The following is a 19573-nucleotide window of genomic DNA, read 5'->3' as shown; positions in this document are numbered from 1 at the left end:
TAGGTAAGCCAATTAAATACTTGAGAGATATAAGTAATGGAAAAATTAAACGTGGAGAAAAGAGGTATAATTTAAGGGGATCCCATGTATTTATTTATTTATTTTAATTTTTTTAATTTAAATTATTAATTTAGATCTTACCATTTTTTTTATGTGCTTAGATTGGAGAAAATAGTAAATAAGTTCCAACCAAGAATGGTGTCGACTTCATTTATTTTCTTGCGCAACTTGGCAGGAAGTATATCATCGGCTGGTCCAATTTTGAATAATGTGAACGCTAACGGTCTGCCTTTCCTCACCTTCCTTCTCTCCAACGACGACGTCGTTTTTGACCCCACCGCCCCTCCTAGTAGTCTTCACCGAAAAGGTCAAAGAGGAAGCTCCCCGTGGACCTCCAACTACCAGCACGGAGACGATTCTATTTTCTACCTTGAACTCCCATGGGGCCCACCTTATCATAGTGCAATGGACGGTCGGTGATCGGTTTGCAGCCTTAACTGCCACGCGTCGGGCCCTACTGGATGCCCTCTCGAACGTCCCAATGACGTTTACGCTTTTCCATTATGACCGCCCCTGCACGAACGTACTAAAATGCGCGGACGGTGCGATTGATCACCAGCGCGCCTTGTGAATTTCGTTGTCATCTTCCTAGGCGAAGCAAAACCCTAATACATTTCTCCCTCTTTGTATTTTGGTTTGCGTTTTTGAAGTTTGCATGAGAAATTCACATTTTCATTGGAATTTCTGAAAGGCTTGGTTGAATAAAGTCCACAAAATCCAAAGGAATTTGCTTCTTCTTCTTCTTTTTTTCCCCCTTGAATAATAGCTGTGCAGAATGGTTCAGATCAAGGAATTGTATCCTTTTTCCTATGCAAATTCGTTCTCTCTGTGAATGTCTCTGAGCTGCTAATTTATTTTATTTTATTTGTTTTGTATGTAGTCCGTTTGGTTGCTGAGAAAACGGAGGAATATAAAAAAGAGAAATGAAATTTTGTTGGTTTTCTAAAAATGGAAAGCACGTTTTGTTATGAAAAATCTGAGACTGAAATTTTATTTTATTTGATTTTCTATCATTTTCCTGTATTTTCTCACCAACCAATAGTGAATTACTCAAAATTGTTGTTCTACCATATTCTATAGTTCAACAGTTGTTTTTGCTCTGGTTTCAGCTGGAACATAGAACCCACCAACAGAGTTGGCGAATCATTTCTGTATTTTCAAAATTCATACGGGTCTTCTTCATAAAAAATTGAACGCGTCAATTGGATTTCAGCAAATATCCAGTAATTACCAAATCTCAGATTATTCCCAGCATCCCAGTTAGATAATTTTTTATAGCAATCTTTAGATATTAAAATACTCTGGTTTAAGGAATTATAGAGAAACTGGTATGCTTCTTATTCTTGTATGAATCTTTTTTCGTTTCTATGCTTGGGTTTCTTTAACTTAAATTTCCTTTGTGGGGATTTCTACCAAGTCGAATAGTCATGCCTATGTCGTTAGAAGAGGTAAACGAAGTTAATGAGTTATGATTTGATTACCCATTATCTTTAAATTGAAGAATTTGGAGTTGTCTGCTAAACTATTTCTTGAATTGCAGTATCAAATAGCTCAAATGTACATGGTTCTAAAAATGCAACAGCAGACTACCACAAGTGATGAAGGGGTAGAGGTCTTGGAGAACAGATCTTTTCAAGATAATGCATTGGGAAAGGGACAGTACACATCAAAAGTTTATCGTCTTCAAAGGTAATGTGATTGTTGCTGGACATAATAAATTTGTGGAGTTTAGTTGTTGTTTACAAAATTGGCACGGTATAATTGCACCTCTGATGTTATCTTCCTTGGGCTTGGAAAATAACAAGATTTGCTTGAAAATTGACCTTATGCCTTTCAACAGTTCACAGAATTAAAAATGTAGGGGCTTAAACTGAATATTTGTACCCAAGTAACATACGTTTATTCTCGTGTGTCTTTCTCAAATGTGGCAAATTGGCCACCTTGAAAACCATAGGGAACAGACTATACCCAAAAAAGAAGAAATCAACTGAGCGATGCCTACTTTGCTTATAAGAGACTAATTAGGGGAGAGGGCTTTGTATGGTTTTCTGCTTTCAAAATTTTAGTGTGTTAACTCTCTGCCCCGTCAGTTGCTCCCCTGTGATTTTCAATTCATTTCAAGAATGTTTTTCTTTCTATTTCTTCATCTTTTATGTTTTGGTTGTGTTTTTTTTTTGTCTATTTATTTTTTCCATTTGAAATATATTGTTACTTGATTCATTTATCGTTGGCATTCATTAGGTTGTAATTGTTTTTTATTGAATTTTTGCAGCAAAGTTCCTGCTTGGCTTACTACTTTTGCACCTGCAGATGCTCTCACCATGCAAGAGGAAGCATGGAATGCATACCCAAGGTGCAAAACAGGTTTGCCATGTTAACATGATTTCACACTTGGCTTGATATGTTTCATCGGGAACTTCTATTAATATATTTTTTGGTTGTTTTCTGAAATTGGATGTCTTATTCCCAGTAATCAAGGTAATTATTTTCTTTTTCAATTTCAAATCTTCTATTTTCTGAATACTCTTTGCAAAGTTTCAGTTTATAGTAAATCAAACACTTCCTTGATTCTGCATTTGTGCAGTGCCCATACTTTAACAAGTTCTGTTTAACCATTGACACTGTTCATAAAGCTGACAATGGACAGTCAGAAAATGTAAGTTGCTTCGAAATTTCTCTTTTTATTTTTTATTTTCACTCAAATTCATAGCCTTAAATTGGCATTTAATTATTCAATTATGATTATATTCTACCTTTTCTATTTAATTGGTTTTTTGAGGGCACCTAACTGAAAAGTCGACAATCTAGGTGCATGGTCTAAACAAAGAACAACTAGCAGCAAGGCAGGTAGAAGTTATTGATATAGCTTCAGCTGCAAGAGACTATTGGAGTTATGTAGTTGGAGGAAATAGTGTGGATTTCTCCAAATTCAGATCAGCAAAAACTGGGCGTGGTCCACTTTTGGAAGGATGGCAGGTTGGAATCTACCATAACAGTAACCTTATCATCTTTTTATATAAAATTATGGATTCATGTAGTTTATAATCACGGAAACAATCCTGGTGTAGTGCATGATTTTCTAAGTGACATGGTGTTGCTCTATTTTTTCTCCTTTTCCTCTTGTTCATTCTTTCTCTATCATTTTATTTTTGTTTATTGGCATTCCTTTTGTGGGAATCCTGCATTAGATCTCTATTGTAGCATTCTCCTTCAAAGAAACTGTTATCCATATCACTTAAAATATATGGATACTAAGTGTGTACAATAAATATACAAATAAAGTAAAGTAAATAAAAATTTGAAACTCACAACTAAGGTTGATCGAGGTTAGAGTTTGACTCTATGTTTTTAAGACGAACTTGTCTCACTTAGCTGCCTATTGTTTGTTGACAATCATCTCTCAGGATGCAACAATCACTTTCTTGTGATAGTAGCACTTCAAATCACAATAAACAGTGAATCACTTGGTAATTTGTATTCTCTTGAATACCAAATATCTGGTAGAAAAGAGAAATGACTAGACTTAAAGCTAAGGAGGACTTAAATGTTTTAAATGACAAGAAAGGAGAAAGAGTGAAGAGAATGGATGAATGAATGAATGAATGAGAAATGTCATGGGAGGGAGGGGGCTCCTATTTATAGATTTATTGGTGACTTATTAGGAGAGATGTCTCTTTAAAATACTAGACATATCCTTTGAAATAAGTACCAAATATCCGGTAGAAAAGAGAAATGACTAGACTTAAAGTAGTATCCATTAGGAAAAGATGTATCCTAATTTCCATTCACCTATATAAATATTCCAACAGAAACTTCTGAAGACATTCTCCTCAGTATAACACTTCTCTGTTCTCGTCCAACTGTTTCAAGGAGCTTGTCGCTAAAAAAATGTGTAGGTCATTGCATCTGTTCTTTTATGTATATATATTTCTAATAGTTTTATGTAGTAGAACTGCTCTAACCTTGTCACTCTTTACTTTTGTTTTTGGCTGCTGCATCTTTGTGGATCAAACCCTTTGCAAATAATTTAGTTGAATGCTATGGTTTTCATTGTTTATTTAATCCTCATACAGTTTCAGTTTTAGATTTATTGGCTGTGAATTGTGATTTTTGCAGAGCTGTGATCCAGTTATGACAGCATACAAATTAGTAACAGTAGATGCACCATATTGGGGCTTCGGTAATCGACTAGAACAAGCTTTTCTAGCGGTATTATCTCTTATACTTGAATCAATCTTGAGATATTACTTTCCGTCCATCTTTTTTTGCCAAGGCTGATGTCCAATTGGTTTTTCAAACTATTGCTGCATGATATTTGTATTCAAATATGATAACCCACTTCTTGACATCTCTATGAACATCAAGTTTATTTTTCTCTTTGAAGAATATATTGGGGTTTTTTTTTTCAATAGGCATTGAAGAATATAGTGGGTTAATGACAGGAATCTTTGGTTGCATGCTGATTTATCAGTATTCAAGCTTATGATTTAGACTAATTTTGAAGAATTAATGACTAGAATCATCATGATTTTTCACATAAACTTAAGTTCTATGCCAACTCAGAGATTCTTGCTAGAAATTCCTCTTTAGAAGTTTTTAAAGATCTTCAGAAACTGAAATGACACCCTTGGTATTAAGGTTTGTTGATTCTCTTATTGATGTTCCTCTTACAAAGGAATTTTGTTGCAGTGGCAATGTTTTCAAAGCTATAATTGGGGGTTCTATGACTGCAACAAAATTGAAAACATTGCCACTGCAAAAAAATTCATAACTTCACAGTCGTGCATCCTTGTCTTGTGATGGTAGTGGTAGGAGCTCTATAAATTTGTGCCTGTGTTGTATGCAACCATCTGAACTGGCATGAACTTTAGTCTTGCAGATAATTTCCCAAAACCTTTCCGGTTTCCTCGTGAGCCAAATTAACTCTTCAATACCAGGCCATACAATTTGAAATTACTGATTTAAAATTTAAACTAAACATGAAATGAAAGCAAGCTGCCAACTAAGGAAAGGCTCCTTTTCCTTTTGGTAGCAAGCATAACACTTCACATTCAAAATGGCATAACATAAAACACAAGGGCCATTTGAAGTAATCAGATTCAGTTCTACATTTGTCTTTGCTATTGGATGAAATCTATAATGCTCTAATAATTGCAACTTCTTACTGTTCTTTCATTGTATGTACTATTTTTTTTTCTTTTGTTTGAGTGGAGCATATGTGACTGCATTCTAAAATTTAAACTCTTATTGAGCTTTAAAACTAATTAAATCTTTGTTGATCTTGATATGTTTCTATAGGGTGAAAGGGCACTTTTCCTAGAGAGTCATCGGAATTGTTTTGGTTGGATAGATGAGTGGTTTGGGATGACAGTGCAACAATTACGTGAACTTGAAGAACAAACGAATTCCTCATTAGATGTGGTAAGAAGGTCCTAGATTTCAGAAAACGATGTCATCTATTTTTTATTATTATTATTATTATTATTTTTGCATGGTAAAAAAGTAAAATTTCATCAGGCACCGACTTAGCCCATGATATGAATTTTCTGCTTTCCATGGTTGACTTGGATAGATCTGGTTAAGGGTGCTCAGTTCTCTCTCATCGATGTCCTATAGAGAGTTCACTATTGTTTCAAATGAGCATCCTTCCTGAATTTGATAGGGAATAAATCCTTGTCAAATTGTGACAAATTAGCTAATGGGTCATGTTTATCTCCTCTTGACAAATATAAATGTTCCTGCCTCAAATTCCTGCACTGATGTTTTGGGTTGTGCCATTTATTTTATGTGGCATCCAGAGACTTCTCCAGAATGAGATTTATTCCATTGTTTTCCCTCTGGGTTTGGATCGATAATTTAGAATTTAGATGTAAATTTCCCAAAACATTTAGGGGAAAGTGATGCAGGGCATGAGATATGCAATGGAGCTCAAGGGGTTTATCCTTGAGGAGAAACACAGACGTGAAAAACCAAAGCACTATTTCCAAATGTTGTAGCAATGCAAATAGATTCATTGACCAAGGGTCACATTGAAAATATATTTGGTAATTTTTTGACAAAAAACAGATTTTTGAGAACTTGTTTTCTTTGTGATGTTTTAAAAACTAATTATACAAATAGGGAGAAAAGTTAAGAACATTCCAAGTTTCAAAACAGATTTTCATTGTAGAAAACATAAGCATACCATTTTTGAAAATTGAACTGTTTTTTAAAACGTTCCCAAACAGGTTCTTGCATGTGAAAGTTCATATTCAATGTGCTTCATGTGTCTCATAATTTCAATAGTTGAGGTTCATGAATCTTGCATTTCTGATCTTTAAAGTTGGCAACATGATTTGATTTTCACTGATTGTTCCTTTCTGGAAATAGAAAACAAGTACAGAAGATTTGGACAGAAGATGGGCATGTGACAAAGAAGAAGAAGTGTATGTGAAGAAGCCCCAGCTTAAACTCTGAGCAGCAAGGGTTGGTGAATGATTCCACTTTTACCAATGCACCCACAAATCAGCTTCTTTTTTAACATTTGGATATTCATCTGATTTAATTACTTTCTACCTACAGAAAATCATTCATAATTTTATTCATAGGTTTTTATTGTAACATATGAAATGATACATTGTTTATTCAAGATTTACTCATGAGATTCTGTCCCCACAAGATTCTAATTTTTGCAATATTTATTCTTCACATCCTCTTTTCTTTCTCTTTCACAAGCTGCATGTATATTTAAAAATGAAAATATAAATTAGACAAGTTACGAAGGATCCTAAAAATGGTAAGTAATTGCTTCTGAAGGAGGAGCCGATGCTCCCGGCACGGCAGTGTAGGTACCTTGGCAAATATCCAGTAATTACCAAATCTCATATTATTCCCAGCATCCCAGTTAGATAATTTTTTATAGCAATCTTTAGATATTAAAATACTCTGTTTTAAGGAATTATAGAGAAACTAGTTAATAAATATAATTAAAATTAAATAATATCTAAATAAAAACATTTTAAATAAATAAATAAACAGACAAATAATAATAATTTTTTTAAATTGTTATTTTTTCTTTATTTCTCTCGCAATTTTTTCCTCAAATTTCCTAGTAGCGAGCTTTACAGTAACCTGAAATCGCCCTTGAACTTTTTGAAAAGTCACTACTCCCTCTCTTCCTCTTCAAAAAACCCTGGTTTTCTGAAACCCTGAATCCAATCATAAAATCAAGGGGCCTCTATTTCTCACGATGCATCTTCTACAAGTTGCCTCAATTTAAGAATTGGTAAGTTCCTCTCATATTAAATCCTAGTTTTTATTTTCTTTAATTTGATGTCTGTTTGGTTTCTGAGAAAATACGGGAAAGGGGCGGGGTTACTGTGAAATTTTTGAGGGAACGAGTGTACCACCTCACCTGGAACCCATCAAGCCAATAACTGAAATATACTCTCATCCTCGAAGACACAACTGCTTAGGGAACTGTTTTCCTTTAGGGGTTGGACTGGGTTTTGATGAGTGCCTGAAATTACATTTTATGGATATGTTTGCTCTGTCAATTCGTTTGGTTTGTGGGTTGATATGTTGCCTTGTGATTTTGCATTATGATTGTTGTGTTTGTGGACGAAAAAGAACGCTTATTTCATGTTTCTCGTTGGAATCAATCTTCTATAAGACTATAACCTCTTTCCGATACTCATTGACACTGAAAATTGGGTTTTTTTTTGTTTGCTTACGTTTTAATTTTAATTTTTTTTTTAATTTAAAATTTTGGGATATACACAAACCCTAACCCTATTTCTTCATTTTCTTTCCCGTAACCGGCGGTACCGTTGGTCACGGCCGGCAGCAACAGCCTGGTTGGGCACAAACAATTTTTTATTTTATTTATTTATTTATTTTTTGTTTCAGTGTAAAAAAAAAAGCATAAGTTAAGAAAAAATCCTGTGAGAAATAAAAAGAAAGAGAAAAAAAATAAATTACTAAGAAGCATCTCTGTGCGTAGTAGCCTAGTCTTTATGCTTTTGCTCAATAGAAGAAGCTTAGATTTATTCAACTACAAAACTTGAGAATGCATTAGACTGTAATGCAAATAATGGAGTTTGGCCTTTTTTAGGTTCTTGATGTGGACCCTGAGCTGGCCCAGGGGAAGACATTTTCAGTATGAAATAACACCTCAGAACAGAGTGCATGAAAAGGGAATTTTTTTTTGAAATAATGGACGTATATTAGGTTATGCAAACTTGGGTTTTGAAAACAATATTGTTGGGAAATGGGCCTCCCGAAACACAACTTTCCCAAAATTCTGGAAAGTAAGATATAATAAATGTGATTAAATGCTAAATAAGATTTGGTAGCAAAAAAGTTAAAATTAAATAAAATTCAAATTATTTTTTAATTTCATTTAAGATTTTATTTTTTTATAATAAATCTTAATTTGAACATTTCATCCTTTAAATTGTAAATAAATGAATTGATTATTTATTTTTTTCCAATTTTTAAAAATAAAATAGAATAAATAATATTTTTAAAATAATAATTAGAAGTTATTTTTACTAATTTTTAAAAATAAAATAAAAATATAGAAATATAGAAAAATAAAAAATAAAAATAAAGATGACACATTTCTTCTTTTATTGAATTTTTTTTTTCTTTTAATTTCTTTAAAATCTCAACAAATTTTTATTAAGTAAATAAATTTCAAATCAAAATTTATTTGATATATAGTAAATTTATTCATTTTTTTAATAATTTAAAATTTAAAAACCCATTTAATTAATATTATAAAGTTATAACATTTAATAACATTAAAAAATTATAGACTGAAATTTGTTTCAAAATACTTGACTAATTTATTTTTCACATATAAATCAATTAAAATTTGATACATTAGATTTATTAACTATACTGATGTTGTTTGGTAATTGTTTTAAAAAACATTTTGATATTTTTTAAAATAAAAATTTGTTTAAAAACCTAAAATATTTTTAATATTTTAAATATATGCTTTAAGAAATAATTTATATATATAATATTTTATTTATAATTATTATATATATTTGTATAATTATATATTTTTTTAAATCTTAATAAATAAATAAAAATAATTAAAAGATGTTATTTCAAACTAACATTATTTTCTGTTTTTAAAAACATAAAACAGTTTATAATTGTTAAATACGTTTTTAAAAAGAGAGAGAGAGAGAGAGAGAGAGAGAAATGGTATCCTAATTAAATAAAAACAATCCTAGGACGGAAGCGTGTGTAAATGAGATGAAGACGAGGAAAGTAGACAAACTACCCGCACAAAAACACTCTTTCTTCTTACTCTCAGGTATGGCGGAAGAATTTTTCTTTTTTGTCTTTTTTTTTTTTTTTTTCTCTGAAACCTAGAATGGCTACGATGAACTCCTTTTCAATAACCTAGTTTGTTCCCTTTTCAATTTTCATTTTTTTTTATTTTTTCATGCAAATTGAGGGTTTGGGTATAATCTTTCACGCTAATTGACATGGGCAAGCTGGAGAGCTGCATATGTTTAGGCTTTTGATTTGGGATTGGCTATAAATTTGAAATTTTAGGAGTTGTAGTTCATTCATTCTTTTTTCTGAGGGTAAAGTCTCCTCATTGTAATTTTAGGCTTTTGTTTTATTGAGGACCTGATTTCTTATTGCCTAGGGTTTTGATTCATGAGTAAACAGGGGAACTGGATGCAAATTTAGTATTTTTAGGGTTTTAAGCGATTATTTCAAACCTACCGACTGATGTAATGTTGTTTTTTTTTTTTCTTTCTCCAAAAATTAAAAAAAAAATGATATCCTTTTTTCTCCCCCTTTTTTTAGGGTTTATTTGAAAGGGGTTTTGATTTCCTATGCTGCTCAGTTTATTAGGTTTTTTATTTATTCAATCCAATGTGTGTAGAAAAATGCACTGAATGCCTTTTGATATTAATGTAGGTGTTAAGCCATTGCCAACATAATTTAGAGAGAGGTGTTTTTAGCATAGTATTCTTATGTAATAGTGAGCAACATTTTAGGTTTTATTTGGGAAGTGTTTTCAAAAAACGTTTTTGATGATTATTTTTGAAAACTATTCTCCGATATTTTGTAGGAATTTGGAATGTTTTTAACTTGTTTTTTTATGTTTTAAAATATTTTTTTAAAAATAACTTTTATATCATTTTTGATAATTCTCTATATCTATATGATTATTTTTTAAACAGCCATCAGAAAACACTTTATGTTATGTTTTTAATAATAAAAAACTGTTTTCTATGTTTTGATTCTCAAACATGTTTTCTTGTTTTCTTTTTCTTTCTTTCTTTTTTTTTTTTTTAAAAAAAAAACCAGAATATTGTTTTTGAAAACAACTACAAAACATACCCTTATCTTCTTGCTGTTTATATTTCTAACTTGCAGGGAGATCACCATAGTACTATATTACTTATTTCTAGTCATTGTTGAGTCCTTTTAGCCATGTCCGTGATTGTTTAATTTTAACACAGAAATGCTCATAAATCCAACTTCATCCATTGATAAAAGAGATTAATTAGACTTGGTTTCTTTATAGGTAAATTACTAAGAAGCATCTCTGTGCCTAGTAGCCTAGTCTTTATGCTTTTGCATAAGTTAATAATAGATATTCTTACTTCTAGGGTTTTTTGGTTTGGTAAATTGTGTGGTTTTATTTTAAGTTGATCTCTTTATTATCATATTATATACTAAGTTTTGTAAGTTCTTAAACATTTTATGTTTTTGAAATATATGAATTTGAAAAGTTGTTATTTGAAATTTCACATAATTTGATTTTCGTTTCTGAAACAAACCAAACATTGAAATAGGAATGGGAAATAATTTTCCAACTTTGAATCCAGCTATTACCAAGCATTATTCCATTCCAGGAATGGATGACCCTTTCCCGTTACTTCTTTTCATGAATCAAATGAAGCCTAATTGCGGTTCCGCTTTGGGTCATTGAGAAAATATTCTCCTAAAATTCCAGTTTTTCAATGTGCATGCCAACTATAACTGGAGAGGTCTTCATTTACTCCTAGATGTGCTAAGACTTTTCCTCGAAATTATTTGCATTATAGTCTAATGCATTCTCAAGTTTTGTAGTTGAATAAATCTAAGCTTCTTCTATTGAGCAATTTTTATTTTTGGCAATGCCGATATCTTATCTAGTGAAATTTATTTTACTTAGAGGAATATGTATTAATTATCTTCTTCTTTTCAAGGGTTTGATGGGGCCAAGATGGAAAGGGAAGGGCGCAGAGGCTAAGGCACTTGCAGAGCCCATGTCGGAGATAGTCTCACAGCTTCAGTCTTCTTTAACACGTTCAGATTCTCAAGGATTACTCTCAGGGTGCAGTGTACTTCTTGAAGCTGGAGCAGAACAAACTGAACTTCTTAATCGCTCATGTTTTGGTCGACCTGTTATTACAGCCGAGAAGGATAAGCAATGGTTTCAGTTGAGCATGGAGGAAGCATTTTACCTTTTCCATTCTCTAGGATGTCTCAAGATTGTTGGTGAAGATAATCATCTGAAGAATGACGAAGAACTATGGCAGTACATGAAATCTAGGAGAGAAACTTTCCCAGATTTTTACATGGCATATTCTCATCTTCGAATAAAAAATTGGGTTGTGAGGTCAGGATCACAGTATGGTGTGGACTTTGTTGCATACCGGCACCATCCTGCTCTTGTTCATTCTGAATATGCTGTGCTTGTCTTTTCAGAAGAAAATGAGAATGCAAATGGACGATTGAGGGTGTGGTCTGATTTTGACTGTACAATTCGACTTTGTGGAAGTGTTGCGAAGACATTGTTAGTCATACACATCAATAAAAATGGTCATGGCGCCACCACTCCTTTGTGTTTAAAGAAATATAGTGTTGAAGAGCGCACGATCACAAGATGGAGCGCAGAGCAATGTCGTGAGGTTCAGACCCCTGAAACCAGTTCCAAGTAAGAAACAGAGTTGGATCTTCTTCTGCATCTTCTGCCATATTAGGTTGTTTATGTAACTGATTCTAGTCATATCTATTTCATCATAGGCAAATTATCCGAAAATTGAGTTATCATCTGAACCCCAGCAACCATGAAATTATTTTTGGATTGTTAACATCATAAACAACGAATCTTTTTGTACTTGATGTCATTTCAAAATTGGTCTCATATATTCCATGTATCTTGTCCTATTTTTATGAAATTGAAGAAACGGTAGCAATTCAATTTTCCCATTTCTGGAGTGGATCTTTCCCATGTCCTTGCTCCTTTTTTCTGTTTTGATGGTTGGGGATCGATAAGAGGGTCCGCTTTAAACTAGAAAATTTTCATCTTCAAAATGTAATGATTGTATCCTTATGTAATGCCTAAGAAATATATGTAATGATATTATGATAGTGTCATTTGTCTTATATCATGAAACATGGTGTGATCATTATTTTCTCTACCCTGAATTGAATATCAAGATTTAGGGAGCCAAAGACAGATCTGTTGAACAGATAGGTGCCTATTATTTCATTTGAACTAATTTCTTTTACATTTGATTATTCATTTGACAGCAGAGTAGGATAAGATCCACTTTGCCTTAAAATAAGCCATAAAAAAACATCACACACTTCACTTTAAAGCAATTTTATTGTATAAAATATAGTACCCATGCTTTCTCAACACTTTTACTTCTTATTTGATTACTCTCTCCCTCCCTGTTTCTAACATTTGATTCTGAATGCGCATGTTACATGTTTGCCGTGCCGGGAGCATCGGCTCCTCCTTCAGATGCAATGTTTTCTGAAAGCAAACTGCTACTCTCTCCACGTTAGTATTGTCAAGGTACCTACACTGCTATTTATTTTATTTATTTCTAATGTGTCCATGTTGACAAATCTATATCAAAAAGTCGTTTTTAATTTGGAGTGTGTATGATAATGTTTTTATTAGAGGGGCTTATTTTTTAAAAGCATTTAATCGCTTCTCTAGGAAGCATTATAAATGATTTTTCAACTGTTTAGAAGTGTTTTTTCAATTTTTTGAACTCGTACTTTTTCTTTAAAAGCATTTTTTAAGTTAATAGTCTTTTCTAAAGACATTTTCACAGATTTTCAGAATGTATTTGACAATGTTTTGATTTAAAGTGTTTTTAATGAAAGTGTTTAGAAGAAAATCATCTATTAAACGTTTTTCTATGAATCATTAAAAGTGATTTTTCAACTTTTTAAAAGTGCTTTCTAGATTTTATCAATTGTTTGGTTTTTTTTTTTTTTTTCCCAAAAACTGTTTCAAGTTTGAAGTGTATGCAAAAAGTACTATTTAGAATATGTTTAACTATTCATTTAAAAAACATTTTTAGTATGCTTTTGTAAAGAAAAATTAAGAGTTTATTTTCAAAAATAGTTTTATGTTCTTTAGAACAAAAAATATAAAAAAAAACATGTTTAACAATTAAAAATTATTTTCTATTTTCAATTCATAAGAATAAAAAACAAAATATTTTAAAATAATATCTATTAGTCTTTTTTTGTTATTTTCATTTATTTTATTAGGATTATTTTTTAAAAAATAATTATATTAATATATAGAATGATTAAAAATAAAATAATAAACATAAAAAATATTTTTAAAATATATATAAAAATATTAAAAATAGGTTAAAAACACTTTTAATATTCAAAACCTGCCAAACTCGAGGTCTCAAAACTATCTTCCATCCTTTAAATGTCAAGATTGTCTCCTAGACACAACCAATTTGGAGGTTTATTTTCACTTTCCAAGCCGCTCTTGTATTTACTATTTAATACATGAACAAACATATTTCTTTTTCAAAATTAAAGGTTCATAGAAAGAAAATAAACCATCATGATCATGCCAACATATACAGACAACCTTTGGAGAACAAACCATCCATGGGTGTGTCCCAAACGGAACCCACCCTATACGAAATATAGAATCAAAGAAACACATCCGCCATAAACTTACTGACCATGAGGAAAATCTTCATTCTAGTTAAAACTGGATCCTACTAGGTTGAGACTTTGTCATCCTTGTTTCACCATATGGCTCATCATTATCGATTCGGCGATTGTTGCGGAAAGCTGCACAGGCAACCACGTAAAGAATAACCAGGATGATCAATATGACAATGTTGATGACCGAAACCTTCCTCCAGCTCTTCTTGAGGCTGGCCAGCACACCAGCTTTGCAAGAGTTGCAAGAATAGCACAGTTGCCCCTGATCGTTGCTCCAACTATAGCAATCAGAGTTGCTTCCCACCATCCCATTCCCAGTTGTCCAAACCGTCTCGTTTACGTATGCATAATTGCATTCTGTAGGGGGCTTGCAGCATCCTGACTGCACAGACCAAATGAAAAAAAAAAAAAAATTAGTTTTTCCACAAAAATGAGGTTCATCATTTGGGTCATGCATCATGTAGTTTAGATGTGTAGTGAAAAATGTGTGATGGAGCACTTGAATTTGGATGTAGACCACAAATTGGACTAGAGCCACATCTCCATAAAGAGGAATCTAGCTGTTCTATAAAACAATGTTGAAAATTATGCAGTTTATAATATCATAGACCTTCTCACCATGATTCTATGCAGATACCCACCAAGGGTAATTTTGATGTAACCCAAAAGAGTGAAAGGAAAAAAGTAACTTTAGGCTCCATCTCCAATTATTCTTCATTTAGATGGTCTGAATCATATGGAAAATAGTGGCTTCTTCCCATTTCTTTCGGCCTTGTTTGGGAACTAAACTTCTTGTCGTTAGCTTAAAAGCTTCTTGCATGAGTTTCAGAGTTCCTAGGGAAGCAATATTTTTCTAACTTTTATATTAAAATTTTATTTAAGTCATAAGCCTTTGAATAAAATTATCAAACACACGCAAAAGTTCTTAATTAAAAAAGAACCTTCAACTTTTTTAACGTCATTTCAAGAATCAAACAAGGCCTTCATCTATCATTCCACAGCTTTTACTACGAAGAGCTTTTAACAAAATCCATTTCAAAGACAGTGTACGAGTCAAAGAAGAGGATAGAGAAGAATCATTCCACAGGAAAAGACCTCAATCATTTCTCCAGGGAATTTTTTATTGTATAAATGGAATTCATGAAGATCCCACATACACTTTACAACAGCATGTGAAGCAGTATGGACAGCCAAAAGGAGTAAAAGGTATGGAGCCTTTTCCCTGCAGGCATCTTTTATTAGTGTTGGGTACTCTGTATTCTATCCACCAAAATATTCAGCAGAAAGCCAAATTTCCTGTTTGGTTGCTGAGAAAAAGGAAGTTACCCTAAAGGACAAAACTCCTAGACAGAGACAAGCAAACAAAAACAATAAAAAAAAAAAAAAAGAAACTTCAGAACTTGGGATGCAAGATTCGAACTTTCAGTTATCTACCCTCTTATTTACGCGCTAACTTTAAGCTGGCAGCCAAAATATCACAAAGGATATTCCACTAAAACGGAAAAGAGGCAGAAAAGTAAAAGGAAAGTAAAGACAAAAGAGTTGCCAGGAAAATATGTTTTTGTAGTAAAACGTGTAATCCTCCCTTATCATTATATGAATTTTTTTTCTTAAACGATAACTTACATGGCAAGGCAATTTTCAAGGGTTTGAAGAAAAAAAGAGGCAACAGCAAAGGAGGAGCAAGGTTGTAAATATCTAGCCTGCTAGGAAAAAAATATGCCCCATCACTCAATTATATCTCTCCGTATAGTTATCAAAGCAATCAATCACTTCTCTCCATGTCAATATCAAACGGAAAATCAAATAATTGAAGAAACATAGCCTTGAATGGCGGGTTTGCCAGCAAAATATCATTATTGTAATTTTTAAGTTATTTAGCCACCTTCAAAGGTGCTCTCAATTACAAGTCAGGGCCACATGGAAGGGGTTGGAATAGTAAGAATCATCCTTTTAAAATTAGAAAAGAAAAGTTTCAGTTGTTGAAGAAAGAATCATTTCTTGTGTTTCATAATCATTTGCAGAACCAGAGATACCCTCAGACTGTAAAACTCTAATTAATCACTCCATTATTGAGCCTCCATTGTAACTGGTTTATGAACCACAAATCACCACTTCCTAGAAAGAAAAATTAATAAAATTTCTAAAACCACAAAGAATTCTACTTAGGGATAGGCTGAAATCGCATATGCGGTCTGTTTTGCTTTTGTTTTTAACTATTTTTTTGAAAATGAAAGAAGCCAGCGCCATAATTGAAAGGAAAAGGAAAGAAAGTGAAAGGAAAAATAATGTTCTGACCTCGATAGGGCTGAGTTTTCTGAGGTAAAACAAATCGGCTGATTCGGGAACACCGCCGATGTTCCTCCCCATCTTTGCACACTCCTTGGAGTCCCTAACACATGAGCTGATCTTCCTCCAGTAGCTATCATCTGATACGCGCTCCTTCAGCCAACCGGAGTAGTCCTGCAGATAATAGTCCAGATAAACCCGGTTCGACACCGCCTGACCAGAACCTTTGTCCGTGACAGCGTAGGCAAAGATCACGAAACCAACTAGAGCAACGATGACGAAGAACATGGCCCACAGGTAGAACCACATGAGGAAGGTGTTCCGGTAACAAGCTCCGGCGAATCCGGCGAGGGAGATGACCATGATGGCCACTCCGATGATGATCAACGGCCACTGCAGGAACTTCATGCAGTCGGTGTTGTTGGCTCTGCTGCTCAGCCATATGCCACCGCCTAGTATGGGGATCGATAGCAGGAACGTCAAGAAGTTTAGTAATCCGATCAAGTGGTTGCTAGTTCTCATCTCTCTAGATTTTTCTCTCTTCTCTCTCTGAATTTTCCCTCACTTTCTTTTTCTGTACTCTGGTTTGTTTTACCTTTACGAATCTTATAGTGGTACTTTCAAGTCACAGAAGCGGGGACTATGGTTAATGTGGAAAAGTGTGTCCGTGTTTCGTATTCGCGGAGGATCAGTCGTTGCCTTCTACTGTGAGTATAGTAAAGGCCCATACTCGCCATGTCTATTTTATTTTATTTCTTTACCACGAAACTATCCTTAAAAATACCAAAATAGGACTGGGAATATTATGGAAGAAATATATATATATAGATATATATAGGATTCGTTTCTAAAACATATCTAAAAACATGTGTAATTATTTCAAAAAATAACTTTTATTTAAAAACTTAAATATAAAAATTAGTTTTCAGTTTTATTAATTTTTTTTAAATAAATAATTTAAAAAAAAAGTATTATTTTCTATTTTAAAAAATAAAATATTATTATTTTAAATTAAATCCTTATTTATTCGAATAATTTAATATAAGCAAAATTATTATTATTATTGTTATTATTTCATCCTACGCATCTGACAACTTCCTGGTACGACACCCACCCACTCTTCTCTTTTGAAACCAGAAACATGGGATGTAGTAACTACTAACTCATCGGTTCTCGACTCTAGCCTCCAGTCAATGCGGCTCCGACGGCTCCGACGAATTCGAAACGATCCGTTTTCTGGAAATGTCTCCCGACCGGTCTAAACGTCCAAACTTTGGGTAGATGTCTGAGTTAGTGTTAAATTGATCGGTTGAGGCAGTTAACTCAGACATCTACCCAAAGTTTGGACGTTTAGACCGGTGGGGACACATTTCCAGAAAACTCCAAACCGTCCACTCAAACCCCCGGAAAAATGGCTACAAAGCTGATACGCTTTCCCACACAAGACAAAATCAGATACTCAGATCTTATCCACTTCACATCATTAAACTGACGGCTCAGATCTTGTAATCGACAAAGGGCACTGAAGCTTTCTGTCTGAGCGCACCGCACACAACTGCCTTGATCGTGGCGGGCCCAGTTTTCTCACCTTGGAAAAGATTTGTCGGTGACCCACGATTGTTTTGGTCTGGGTCAAACTTATCTTAACCGAGTTTCTTTTTTAAATTCAAATTACACAAAATATCTGGGGAATTGGGGTTGGGTATTCTTTTTTTATATAACTAAGCTGGTGTGTAGCAAAAGATCTCAACCCTTTATCACCGTTGATCTCGTTTTGGGAATCATGATCGTTTTGTCGCCTTTTGGCTCTCACCCTTACATCACCTCTCAGTCATTACTTCGATTTTGCCTTTATACGCCATCCCTGGTCAGGATGATTTAATTTATGATTTTTCATTTTCTTATAAAATCTAAGAATTTTGAAGTCGCTGAGATGATGATGAGTTGGGTTTGGCATGAATACGTGTCTCCTCCTTCAATTTTTTTCTTTTTAACACCAAGTCTTATTTTTACATATTTGACTGTTAGTTGTTATCTTCTCAATGTGCATACTTTTATGTCTATAGAAAGTGAATAAAAATCATATTTGTGGAGGTGTTAATTTATTTATTTATTTAGGATGATAATGCCCTTGTTGGGCCCAGTGATGGTTCCAAATTATGATGGTTGTAGGGTTGGGCCCCAAATGTTAAGCGATCCATCTCCTGTGTTACTACCCGTCATTAAATTAGAAAAGTCATCAAATAATATGATTGATATAATCTCAACGTATCATAATAAATATAAAATTTATATATTATTAACTTTTTAAATAATTATAATTAAAAGTTTTTAAATAGTTTAATATTAAATCATGATAAAAGATGATATATAAAAATATTAATATTTTTATTTGTTAAATAATAAAATTATTATATTCAATAAGGATGTCAATTGACCGTTTTTCAAACACCTACCCAAGTTTGTTTGTTAGCACTCTACGTTGAGTTTGGCCTCATTGAGAGCACCTTGACTCCATGAGTGGACTATGATTTTAACGAGGTAGATGATTCAAAATTAAATTAATGAGGATGTTGACTTCACTTGGTGGGGGGAGAAATTTGTTAGCACTCAGGGTCTCATAGAGGGCACCTTAGATTGTTTGTTATCATTTCATTTTAAAACCAATTGGTGCAAGTTAAATCTTTTACGATATTTAACCAACTTATGCATGAGCTTGAGAGCGATATTATTGAACTCCCGTCATGATGCTCCCATGGATTAAATCCATGACCTTGGAAACGATACAAATTATTGGATTGAGTTTTAATCATCTTATTTGATGTGCCATGTTTTACCCCTAATAACAAATTGGGGATAAAGGTCAATCCATCAAAGGGAGTTTAAAAATTTATTTTAAAACCCAAATAAGATTCAAGTACGACTTTCTCTCATCTCGCCCCATTCTCTTTATATATAATGTTAAATAAAAAAGTATTTTAGTTTTCTTTTTATTTTTCAACTTTTTTTTAACATATATGTAAAATATTACTTTTTATAAAACTAAATTATAAATATTTACTCATTTATAAATTATATTTATTGTTAATCAAATTTAAGATTTTGATTTTTTTTTTTAATAAAAAGTTAAACACATGAAACGTATATGAAAATTTGTTACATTCACCTTGTTCCATTTATTTATTTATTTATTTTATTTTTTGATCAAGATAACGATAGGTATAAATAAATAGTACATGTTTGACATATATGATTTGTTTCAAATCCATCCTATTATTAT

General features: G+C 32.8%; 3 protein-coding genes across 8 annotated transcripts; 2 read left to right on the top strand and 1 right to left on the bottom strand.

Annotated features, from left to right (window-relative positions):
* Positions 1–583: 583 nt before the first annotated feature.
* On the top strand, positions 584–6717 carry LOC117916865 (phosphatidylinositol transfer protein 1-like). Of its 3 annotated transcripts, none has more exons than XM_034833062.1 (10): positions 584–855; positions 1478–1508; positions 1601–1749; positions 2333–2424; positions 2531–2538; positions 2645–2716; positions 2869–3036; positions 4177–4269; positions 5359–5481; positions 6430–6717. In XM_034833062.1, the coding sequence occupies exons 1-10, from the start codon at positions 836–838 to the stop codon at positions 6514–6516; spliced, it is 843 nt and encodes a 280-aa protein (XP_034688953.1). In that variant the 5' UTR covers positions 584–835; the 3' UTR covers positions 6517–6717. The 3 variants fall into 3 exon arrangements, with proteins under 3 accessions (XP_034688953.1, XP_034688954.1, XP_034688956.1); XM_034833063.1 differs by having other exon boundaries at positions 585–855; positions 1486–1508; XM_034833065.1 differs by having other exon boundaries at positions 587–855; positions 1486–1508; positions 2333–2413.
* A 444-nt stretch (positions 6718–7161) lies between these two features.
* LOC117915745 (tRNA-splicing endonuclease subunit Sen2-1-like) lies at positions 7162–12961 on the top strand. 4 transcript variants are annotated; one of them, XM_034831423.1, is made up of 3 exons: positions 7162–7324; positions 11271–12001; positions 12818–12961. In XM_034831423.1, exons 2-3 carry the CDS (start codon positions 11277–11279, stop codon positions 12831–12833), a joined length of 741 nt encoding a protein of 246 aa, XP_034687314.1. In that variant the 5' UTR covers positions 7162–7324; positions 11271–11276; the 3' UTR covers positions 12834–12961. The 4 variants fall into 4 exon arrangements, with proteins under 4 accessions (XP_034687314.1, XP_034687312.1, XP_034687315.1 ...); XM_034831421.1 differs by having other exon boundaries at positions 12776–12961; XM_034831424.1 differs by having other exon boundaries at positions 11271–12047; positions 12784–12961.
* Positions 12962–13833: 872 nt separating this feature from the next.
* LOC117916763 (tetraspanin-3-like) lies at positions 13834–16888 on the bottom strand. Its single transcript, XM_034832933.1, has 2 exons — positions 16303–16888; positions 13834–14386 (listed from the first exon to the last, which is right to left on the bottom strand). The coding sequence occupies exons 1-2, from the start codon at positions 16813–16815 to the stop codon at positions 14042–14044; spliced, it is 858 nt and encodes a 285-aa protein (XP_034688824.1). The 5' UTR covers positions 16816–16888; the 3' UTR covers positions 13834–14041.
* Positions 16889–19573: the final 2685 nt, after the last annotated feature.

Source organism: Vitis riparia, chromosome 6 (assembly GCF_004353265.1).
Source record: "Vitis riparia cultivar Riparia Gloire de Montpellier isolate 1030 chromosome 6, EGFV_Vit.rip_1.0, whole genome shotgun sequence".
NCBI lineage: Eukaryota > Viridiplantae > Streptophyta > Magnoliopsida > Vitales > Vitaceae > Vitis > Vitis riparia.
This window is presented reverse-complemented; position numbering and strand designations above follow the sequence as displayed.